The 11,817-nt window shown below is 35.9% G+C and overlaps 1 protein-coding gene across 1 annotated transcript in view; it reads left to right on the plus strand.

Annotated features, from left to right (window-relative positions):
• Positions 1-11,817, plus strand: part of Med13 (mediator complex subunit 13) — a 92,270-nt gene that overhangs the window by 63,315 nt on the left and 17,138 nt on the right. Inside the window, exons 17-22 of the mRNA XM_048446762.3 lie at positions 2,885-3,046; positions 5,709-5,932; positions 6,597-6,786; positions 7,893-8,349; positions 9,705-9,924; positions 11,617-11,808. Of these exons, the coding sequence (XP_048302719.1) occupies positions 2,885-3,046; positions 5,709-5,932; positions 6,597-6,786; positions 7,893-8,349; positions 9,705-9,924; positions 11,617-11,808 (1,445 nt within the window). The remainder of the gene's footprint in view (positions 1-2,884; positions 3,047-5,708; positions 5,933-6,596; positions 6,787-7,892; positions 8,350-9,704; positions 9,925-11,616; positions 11,809-11,817) is intronic.

The following is an 11,817-nucleotide window of genomic DNA, read 5'->3' on the forward strand; positions in this document are numbered from 1 at the left end:
AATACTTGCAGTCTACTTTTTTATTAAAGACATCCTAGTGGTTATGAAGTGATGTCTTGTGGTTTGGCTTGGAATTTCCCTAGTGATGAATATGCTCAGTGTCTTTTCTTAGACTTAACATACATTTGTGTATATTTAGAGAAATGCTAAAGATCTTTTGCTTTATTGAGGGGTGAGAAGGGATGAGTGTGCAGGTGATGTATCTGATCCTGCAGCCCTGGCTGCCCTCAGATTTGTGATCCTTCAGCTTCACCCGCTTTTAAAATTTGATTTTGCTTTTTAAAAATTTTTATTTATTTTTGCATTTTTATTACTGATTTGTATGAGCTCTTCTTGGACTGTGGATGAAAAATCCTTTATTGGTTTATGGCTTGAAAATATTTTCACTTTTTTTAAATGCATGTGAGTGTGTGTGTGTAGTAGTAGTAGTAGTAGTAGTTGTTTCTGGGGATTAAACTCAGGTCATTAGGTGTGGAGACAAACACCCTTACGTCTTAACTCATCTTCAATTTCTTGATAATACCCTTTGAAGAATGTTTTTTATAAAATATAATTAATTTCCCTCCTTGTTCTTGTGACTTGGTGTTATATCTAAAAAGGTCTTTCTGGCCCAAGGTCATGACATTTCAGTGTTTTTCTTCCTAAGAAATTTCTTCCTAATTTAAGGAATTAAAATTATAGTTTTAATTCCTAAATTTGTGTCATCCTTTTTGAAGTAGATGTTTAGTGATTTTAATTTTTAATAAGAATTAGAGTATTAGGGCTAATTGTAGCTAATGTTTATTAGTTAAGAATAAAAAATATTGAGAGTATCTGTGAGGATCCTTGTTAATTAGAATAAAAATATAAATTACTGTGTCTTGGTGATCTCAGAACTGAATGCTGAGTTTGTATTTTAACATATCTGATATGTCTGCACCTTGAATGCTGGTGCGTATGCTAGAGTGCACCTGTGGAACTCATTCTCCTTTCATGTGGGTTCTGAGGGTCAAGTTCAGCTTCTTCTACTTACTAAACCTCTTTACCAATGTTTTTGGGTTTGTTTGTTTGCTTATTTATTTATTTGTGAGATGGTTTCTTTTGTAACTCTGGCTGTCTTGGAAATTGCTCTGTAGATCAGGCTGACCTTGAACTCATAGATCCACCTGCCTCTGTTACCTTGTGATTTTTTTTGAAGCTCCCATGTAATTACAATTAACAGCTTTAGCTGATAACTTTTTCCAATCACATGTGAATATTTATACTAATTTCATAGCATAAAATATACTCTATAGTTTTATATTTGTCCTTTTTTACTAATATTTAATAGTATGTCATATTCTAGCTTTTGCTTTAGTTATTTAAGATTTATTTTCATTTTTAATTAAATATCTGTGTGTAGGTGCATAGGGGTGCAGATTCCTGCTGAGACCAGATAGTTTGGAACTGGAGTTACAGGTGGTTGTAAGCTGCCTGATATAGGGGCTTGAACTTGGGTCCTCTGTAAGAGCAGTCATCTGTAGGAGGAGGGCCCACTGTTTGTCCTGGCCACCCAGCTAGCTTGTACCTAAAATAATCACACAGAAACTGTATTAAATAAATCACTGTTTGTCCCATTAGCTCTTGCTTCTTATTGGCTAACTCTTACATCTTAATTTAATCCGTCTCCATTAATCTGTGTAGTGCCACATGGCAGTGGCTTACCGGCAAAGTTTTGGCATGTCTTACTCCTGTGGTGGGTTCATGGCCTTTCTTTGACTCTGCCCTTCTTTCTCCCAGCATTCAGTCCAGTCCTCCCTGTCTACCTAAGTTCTGCCCTACCAACAGGCCAAGACAGTTTTCTTTATTCGTTAATGGTAATCACAGCACACAGAGGGGACTCCCACATCAGTAATCACTCTTAACCACTGAGCACTTTTCTAGTACCTCTGCCCCATTATTATTATTTTATTATATGAGCTGGTATTCCTTGTCAGGTAGTTTTATCACTTAATAGTGACTAATTAGTATTCTATTATGTATATAACAGTGTATATAATTTTTTTGTTTTGTGTTTTGAAACAGGGTCTTACTATGTAGCCCAGGTTGATCTGGTACTTGCATCAGCCTTCTTTCGTTAGCTTCTTCAATGCTGGAATTACTGCCATGTGCCCACCGTGCTTGGCTCAAAATTGTTATTAAGCACATATTTGGAACTAAATTACTTCTTAAGTTACAAAAAATTAAAGCCACCAATAATAAGATAGGCAGAGATAATAATTAAAGCTGAGTGATTTAATGTAATAGTATGATCAGGCAAAATTATCATCCAGATTAATATCAGGAACATTTAGTAGTACTTTTCTGTAGCCATTTAACATTTGTGGGCCACATGGTTTATACCTATTTTGATATTTGCTTAAAAATGCATTTCAAACAATTTGATACTGTTATATTCAAGATTACAAAATATTTGTCGATAACAGTCTTTAGCAGTGTGAACAGGTTTTATCTGTCACATGGCTTTGCTTTTGCTGCGCTGCAGATTGAAACCAGTGCTTGTGCTGCTCGGCAGTCTTGGTCCACCACTGTTCTTTTCCCAGCCGTATATTGTTGTTAGAGTCTGTAATTTCTCAGATTAATTCATCATTGTAACTAGTTTTACCTCATCATTATACCTTGGATTAAGAGAAATGATCTATAACTCATTTCAGTGCAATACAGAATCTTATATACTGGGAACAGCCAAAATAAATACTAATTGATTGATTGGATAAAAATGATTTTATGAAGAGGTGTTACTTTTCAGTGGTTTTGACTCTCTGAAAGAGTCTCTGTTTTATGTTTTCTATCTGGGTTTGGCTCTGAATTTTGAGTCACCAATAGCAATTACTACTTACTTTTTTTTTTTTTTTTGTGATCGTAGACATGAGTATGCAGTGTTCACAGGATATACTTCGAATGCTCCTCTCTCTCCAGCCAGTTCTTCAAGATGCTATTCAGAAAAAAAGAACAGTGAGGCCTTGGGGGGTTCAGGGTCCTCTTACTTGGCAACAGTTTCACAAAATGGCTGGCCGAGGCTCTTACGGTAAGTTATATATTGTGATAGATAATCATTGATTTTATATCTGTTCTCAGATATTCCGAACTAGAATAAGCACTTAGTTTTCAGGTATTTTTGTATTAAACATCTAAGGTCACTGTGGTCCATTTCTAATTCTAGACTGCCTTTCTACATTTGTAGCATTTCGTTTTCTTTGGTTCTTTACTCTCACATCAGTATGAGTAGCTGCACTATTTGTACATGCTTAACATCCAGTGTGATTTTATGTGAAGAAAGGGTCATATTGCTAAGATGATTTTTGTAAATCCCCAAATGACCTGAGTTCTAAAGTGAGTGACATGGACAGGTTGGGGCTAGATAGTGGAGACTTAATACTATTGATTTTTTTTTTTTTTAAAGACACAAGGTTTCTCTCATAAAAAGTTAGAACAAAAATAGAAACTTGCAGTTAACGGTAATAGTAGTGACTGAATGCTCCATGTAGGTATACAGTTGTTTATGGCCTGGGTGATATAGGAGACTATTTAAATGTTTAAATATTGGTTGTTTCTGAAATAGCATTAGAAAGTATGTTTGGGGGCTGGCGAGATGGCTCAGAGGTTAAGAGCATTGACTGCTCTTCCAAAGGTCCTGAGTTCAATCCCCAGCAACCACATGGTGGTGGCTCATAGCCATCTACTATGAGCCATCTACTATGAGATCTAGTGCCCTTTTCTGGTGTCCAGGCAAAACATGCAGCCAGAATACTGATTTTAACAACAGCAACAAAAAAATCATAGCTGGTTGTATATATGTAGGGTTTGAACCCAGAGCCACACACAATAGGCAAGTACCAAACCACATTACCAGCATTGTATACAGTAGTTGACTTCTTGTATTTTTCTTTTTTATTAATGGCTGGATGATTTAAATGTCATATAAATTGATACTCCTTGAAAACTTCAGGTTAGTGATACTTTGTAAACTTTGCATTCTTTCCAAAACCAGTATTTTTTTTTTTTAAACTCTTTGCAGGCCCGCAACCCAGCTTCCAAATAAATATACACAGTTTTATTCTTACTTATTCATGTATGGCCTTAGCTTGGCTTGTTTCTTGCCAGCTTTCCTTAATTTAAATTATCTCATCTACCGTTTTCCTCTGTGCTTTTTTCTCTTCTTATTTCTGTATATCTTACTTTTACTCTTATTCTGTGGCTGGCTGGGTAGCTGTGTCCCGGGGTGGCTGGCCTCTGATGGACTCCTCTCCTCCTTTTTGTTCTGCTTCCTCTGTCTTGCTCTTTTCCCTCTTCTATTTATTTTCTCTACCAACCCCACCTAAATTCTTTTTCCTGCCTTGCTATTGGCTGTTCAACTCTTTATTATACCAATCAGATGTTTTAGGCAGGCACAATGATGCAGTTTCAATGAGTTAAACAAATGCAGCCTTAAAGAATGCAACACATCTTTGCATATTTAAACAAATGTTCCACAGCATAAACAAATGTAACACATCTTAAAATTATATTCTACAGCATAGTATAAAGATTTATTTCTGCACCTGATTTTGGAGATTATTTCTGTTAACACAGCCATAACTAACTTCCTTTTCTTTTTAAATGATGGTCTACAGCATTTTTTATATGTAATTTTTGTATGTAGTTTGTATATGTATTTTACCAATATACTATTTGTAGACACATAGATTGTTTCCACCATTATCATTCCAATTATTTTCAGTAATTCACGTATGCTTGATTTTAAAGCATATGTATAGTTTAAAATGTATATTTTCTAAATTATACTCAAAAGTATCAATTTAGACTCCGTCAGATAAACTATCTATCTCAAACTTGCCAGTAGATTGTCTGGTAGTTGAACACTATAAGTTGAGAGGGTGAAGGTATGTTTCCTAGGTCCAGATTCCTGAAATGACTTCTTTTATCATACTGGACAAGTTATTTACCTTCTCCACTCCTGTTTCTGTGTTTAAACTGAGTTTAATAAAGTTGTCTGTCAATGTACGGTGTTCATGAGAATTAGTTAATATAGAAATGTAAAGAGCTTTGAACACTACCTAGAATGTAATGCTGCAATTATTTCCTAGTGTTCATTTTAAGTTACTTTAAGAGTTCCATCATTTTTCAATATCTAAGAAATATTTTAATTTTTTCTCTTTTTTCGTTCCTTTTCATTTTATAATAAGGCAATTTGCCATTTTCTTTGTGTAAAAATATTCTGTGATAAGAACATTTAATTTGAGATCTACTGTTTTAATCAAGTTTAAGTAATAAAAATCAGTATTGTTGATTTCTATGCAATGTTATATAGCATATCTTATGATTTTCTCATAAGTCCCTTTTTTATGGCAACCAAATTAACTATTTATATTAATTATAAATTTGTTTACTTTTAATTAATGCCAGGTGTGATGACTTGTACCTGTATTTCTCAGCATTTAACAGGCTGAGGCAAGGAGGCTTGCTACAGATTAGACCTGATGGGGCTATAGAAAAAGACTACCTTAAACAAAATAGCAGTAAATATTTTAAAGTGACCTCTTCAGAGTATTTTTAATTCTGAAAATATTTCATTACTAGCTTTACATGTTTCTGTCTTCAATATTTTCCTAATACTTTATTTATTAGCTTTGGAAATAAGGAAGCTGACATGAATTGACCTTTTCCTAACTTCCTTCTTTATCACTTAGGAACTGATGAATCCCCAGAACCACTGCCAATTCCCACGTTTTTGTTGGGTTATGATTATGATTTTCTGGTGCTTTCTCCATTTGCTCTCCCTTACTGGGAGAAACTTATGCTGGAACCTTATGGATCTCAAAGAGATATAGCCTATGTTGTACTCTGTCCAGAGAATGAAGCTTTGTTAAATGGAGCCAAAAGCTTTTTTAGAGATCTTACTGCAATATACGAGGTAGGTATTTTATAAGTTATATTTTCATGTTCAGAATGTACTGGGCAATCTTCTGGTTGATGAAGAATACTGATTTTGCCAGTTGTCTTACTTGTGAGCAATACTCTGCCACATTTTTACTAGACTTTGTTAGGTATGTTTGCCATGTTAGGTATGTTTTCACAGTGGAAAACATAGTATTGGAGGAACTATCAAGGACATATTTGTTCCATTTAAAGTAACCCTTGGTATCTGGGGTGTAGTGATGCATCCCTATAATTCGTGTACTTGGGTAGTTGAGACAGGAGAGTCTCCAGGCTAGTCTGGGCTACACAGTGAGACCATATTTTGGGGGAAGAAGTGTATTGTTTGGAATGGTGGTATATGCTTGTAATTTCAGCATTTGGGAAATGAAGACAGGAAGGTCAGAAATTCATGGTCATCCTTAGCTACATAGCAAGTTTGAAGCCATCCTGTCAAAAACAAAACAAAACAAAACAAAAGCAACTTGAAATTCCTAAAGGAAAAAGATCAATGTTCCCATACTTACCCATGATATTTTGACTTAGTTATTATTTATAAGTAATGAAAGCTTGTTTTAAAGAGCTTAAGTGCTTTAAATTATTACCTGTATCCTATAGTGTACTAAATTCCCTAATTCTGTCTTTTGTGTATGCATTTATAGTCCTGTCGATTGGGCCAACACAGACCTATTTCTCGACTGTTGACGGATGGGATCATGAAAGTGGGAGCTACTGCATCAAAGAAGCTTTCAGAAAAGTCTGTAACAGAATGGTTTTCTCAGGTGGCTGATGGTAACAATGAAGCGTTTTCTAAACTCAAGCTTTATGCGCAAGTCTGCAGATACGATTTAGGTATTACATTTGTGTTCATTCTACAAGAGCAGTGTGAGCATTGTGACTTGGTTCATCACCTATTTTTGTATATAATATCCTAGTGTCATGTAGCCATCTCCATTTTTTTCAAACACGCGCTGTCTCTGCCTGCTTTTGTCTTGTAAAATCAGAACTGAGTAGATGTGGCAAAGACTGGTTTCAAAGTTAAACATGTACTGTCTGTCCACATAGAAATTCTGCTAGCTTCGTATGTGGGCATCCTATCAAGTAGACATTATGGATTCCAAAATACTTTCTGCTACTTCTGTGGGGTCTGATGTTTTATGCACTTCAAGATCTGTGATTTGTTCAGACGCATGTAATTTTTAAGTAAATGCAACTCCAAGAAAAATCTTATTGTAGCTAAGAGAATGAATGGTATTTAAAAGCTTTTTTTAAAATGTAGTACTTTTAAATGAAATATCAGTAAACTTCCTTTGCACTTATTCCAAAGAAATGGAATACCAAATTCCTGAACTTAATTAGACATTTTTTGCAAATTGAGCCTCATGGTACTATTTCTCCACTTTATATTTTAGTTAGCTATCAAGCAATCCAGATGGTGTTTCTTCAACTTGTTGATTTAACAAAACTTGCAGTGGTTTGATGAAAAATTGCTATGTACTGTTGTCACATTTGTTGATGTATTCTAATTTTTTTTATTAGCATTAACTACTTGAGTATGGTGGGGTATATATGTACCCCTAAATCAATGGAAGTCAGAGGACTGCTTGCAAGATTGCTTCTCTCTTTCCACCATGTTGTTCCTGGTGATTAACTTAATCACTGAGCCATCTTGTCAGCCTTTGTTTACATTTAAATTTGCCCAGGAAATAGAATTTCTCACAATTTCATACTGATTATCTTAAATTTGAATAAAAATGCAGGTTTACTTTTGTACTTCCATTTTAAACTTGTTTCTTTAGTTTCTCAGAGAAAATAGAAAGCTAGAACATGCTGCACTGTTAGTAAAACAGTTAAGGAAAGATAATTGCCATCAAAGTATCAGATAAATTGTTATTTCTTTAGTACAATAAAAATAAGTCAGTGAAATCAAGAATTAAATACCCGTTTTTGTTCTTTAGGTCCATATCTTGCTTCTCAGCCGTTGGACAGCTCTCTGCTCTCCCAGCCAAATTTAGTTGCCCCTACAAATCAGTCTTTGCTTACCGCACCTCAGATGACAAATACTGGAAACGCTAATACTACATCTGCCACCTTAGCATCTGCGGCAAGTAGCACTATGACAATGACTTCAGGTGTTGCCATATCTACTTCAGTTGCCACAGCTAATTCAACTTTGACCACAACTTCATCTTCATCATCTTCCAATATGAGTAGTGGAGTGTCATCAAATAAACTGCCTTCGTTTCCACCCTTTGGCAGTATGAACACTAGTGGTTCAGGATCCATGTCTGCACAAGCAAGTACAGTTCAGAGTGGCCAGCTAGGAGGACAGCAGTCATCATCTCTGCAGGCAGCAGGAATGTCAGGGGAGTCGGCTTCGCTTCCCACTCAGCCACATCTTGATGTGTCAGAAAGGTACCTATAAAAATATTGATACTGGGGTTGAGAGATAGCTGAGCAGTAAGTAACATGTGTTTAGCCTGCTTCGAAGCCTGTGTACAATGAATGAGTGAATAAAGAAAAACAAATTTAAGTTTGTGGAAATTCAGAATCTATAGTCCCCTCTTTTTATCTAAGTTAGATAGTCGTAAATGTATATAAAGTGCTTCTTGATCTTATCTTGGAATTTAGTTTAGTCATGTTAAGGATTATAGGTACAAAATTATCATGATTATTTAAAAAGTATTCTAGAATCACAGGATTAGTATTATGGTCTTTAAAAACATTCAGTTCCACTTATCCCCATGATTATGTCTGGCCTGTGACATAAGCAAATGTAATTGCTTATATATACTGCATAAATGTTTGAAGAATCACTTTGGAGTGTCATCCCCCCCTGCCGTGTGTGTGTGTGTGTGTGTGTGTGCGCGCGCACACACACACACACACACACACATACACACACCTGCATGCACAGCACAGCTGGAAGCCCACCCTGGACCTTACATATGCTAGGCATGCCGTCTACCACTGTATTGTACCTCAGCCCTGGCGTGGAGGCTTTAGATTCTTAAGAATTTTGAATTTCCGCTCTGTTATTTGCTCACTTTGTGGTTAGGGGAAGGTCTAACCTCTTTGAGCATGTATCCTTGTCTATAGTATGGAAGTAATATGGTATAATGCACGGTAAGTACTTTAACAGTAATAGATCTCACTGTTTTTATAATGAAATGCTGTGAAAATTCCCATGTTTTCTGGGTTCAGCTAGCCTGAGCCTAGTTATTTTTCAGCTACCTAGAATGCGGTTGTTCCAAAAGTCACACTCTTTAAATGTGGACAAAAATAAACTTATCTGAATTGATTTGCCCATCTTGAATATCTACATAGATTGGAAAGTTAAAAAAATTAAAATTATCTATCAATGAAAGATGCTTATTCACTACTAAATTTAGGAAATTAATGTGTCCAGTATGAAAAGGTACCAGAACATTGAACAGATAACCCTGGCTTCCTTTTGGGTTAACTCTGTTTCTGAGATGACTGTCAGACTGGCCTTTGTCGTCTCAATTTAATCCCTGCTGCTAAACTGTTTGAGAAGTCTTTTTCTTCTTCTTCTTTTTTTTTTTTTTAATCACAAAGCCTCTTATTTCCTAAGTTGTGAAGTGTGAAAGGGTATATACAGAGCTGTTCTTTTTGGATGGGCAGGAGTATTCTGATTTCCATAGAAGTTTTCTGATACCAGTAAATGAGAGGGATCTAAGGAGTTGCTTTGGTGCTGTCCCAGGCAAATGAAATACAGCTTTCTGTTTTATTTCTACTTCAATTTTCAGCACAATGGATCGTGATAAAGTTGGAATTCCCACAGATGGTGATTCACATGCAATTACCTACCCACCTGCAATTGTCGTTTATATAATTGATCCTTTTACATATGAAAATAAAGATGAGAGCACTAACTCGTCTAATGTATGGACGTTGGGGCTACTTCGATGCTTCCTGGAAATGGCCCAGACTCTTCCTCCTCATATCAAGAGTACTGTTTCTGTACAGGTAAGATTGCGAGGCTTTAGAACTTTCAGAGGTACTTTTTTATATGCAAAATAATTTTGTTAAAATACAGGCTGTAACTTGGGCATGGTCATGCAAACCTTTAATCCTCATATTTTGGAGGCAGAGGTGGGTGGGTCTCTGTGAGTTTGAGGCCATCCTCGTTTACAGTGTGTTCCAGGACAGCCAGTGCTACGTAGAAAAACCCTGTCTTGAAAAACAAACAAACAATTAAAAGTCAGGTTGTATTGATTTTACTTAAGTATTATAATAAAAATTTTAAGAGAGTTTATAAAAGATAAATTTTATAGTCATGGAGGCTGATGAGATGGCTTAGCAGTTAAGAGTGCTTATTATTCTAACAGAGAACCCAAGCTCAGCTGTCTTGTCTCACATCCAGTGGCTCAGAACTGTAACTCCAGGAACAGCAGATCTGCTCTAGGTGCTGTCGTCCATATGGTGTACATACATAGACAGACAGACAGACAGACTGATTCCAGCAACAGGAGATCTGTTCTGTAGATGCTATCATCTACATGGTATACACACATAGACAGACAGACAGACTCACTCACTCTAGCAGCAGGAGATCTGCTCTGTGGGTGCTGTCATACAAATGGTATAAACACAGACAGACACATAAATCTTTAATAAACTATTTCATTCTGTTACATGAGAAATAAAAAATTATGTTGACTGTGTATCGTGGTGTGTGCTTTTAATCCCAGGAAACTGGGGTAGGAGGATCATAAATTTGAAGACAGCATCAGTACATAGTTCCAGGCTAGCTTGGGCTACATAATAATGCATTGTTTGTTTGTTAGCACCCCCATAAAAAGATTATATTGAGAATGTTGTTTTTTCTATGTTACTTTTGTAAGCAGAGTTACAAAGTAGAGCCTAAAAAGGAAAATAGTGCCTGCATTCTATGTAAGTTAGTTTTAATTGAGATAAGTTGCAAGTAAAAATAGAAGAAAAAGAAATTTTGATTAATAGGTCTCATGGGAGTCTTAATAAATATAATTTCTGTGCATAGAAAATATAAAAAATTTCTAGGTGGTTCAGGGTCCATGTAAATTGCCTCTCTATTAAATTCTAAATAATAGTGGTGCAAGAGGTGGCTCAGTGTTAGGGTACTGACTGCTCTTCAGAAGACCAGTTTTCAATTTCTTTTTTTCTATTTTTTTTTTAAGATTTATTTTTATTTTTTATTATTTGGCGGTTTGCTTCTGTGTATGTATTATACTATCATATGCCTGGTCCCACAGAGGCCAGAAGAGGGCTTTGGATCCTCTGAAACTGAAGTTACAGATGTTTGTGAGCCATCATGTAGGTACTGGAAATTGGACCCAGGTCCTTGTCAAGAGCAGCTAGTGTTCTTAGTCCCTGAGCCATCTCTCCAATCCCAGTATTTTATTTCAAACACCCATATAGCAGCTAACAGACACCTATAACTCCAGTCTTGGTGGATCCAGTGGTCTTGTCTGGTTTCTGCTCATAATAATGTATAAGGTATATTTACATATATGCAGGCAGAACACTCATGCACATACCATAAAAATTAGAAACCCTGTATGATAGAAACCGTAGTTTTTTATAGTCAATTATATGCTGCTAAAGTTTTGTCTGAAGGGATTTCTTTTACTATGTTGCAAGTTACTCTGTTAATGTTTGTAATACTCACTTTATCTGTAGATTGTTCCTTGTCAGTACCTGTTACAACCTGTGAAACATGAAGACAGACAAATCTACACCCAGCATTTAAAATCTCTGGCTTTTTCGGCCTTTACTCAGTGCCGGAGACCACTTCCAACATCAACCAATGTAAAAACACTGACTGGGTTTGGTCCAGGCTTAGCTCTGGAAACTGCTCTTAAAAGTCCTGATGTAAGTATT

Source organism: Myodes glareolus, chromosome 9 (genome assembly GCF_982192425.1).
Source record: "Myodes glareolus chromosome 9, mMyoGla1.1, whole genome shotgun sequence".
Classification (NCBI taxonomy): domain Eukaryota; kingdom Metazoa; phylum Chordata; class Mammalia; order Rodentia; family Cricetidae; genus Myodes; species Myodes glareolus.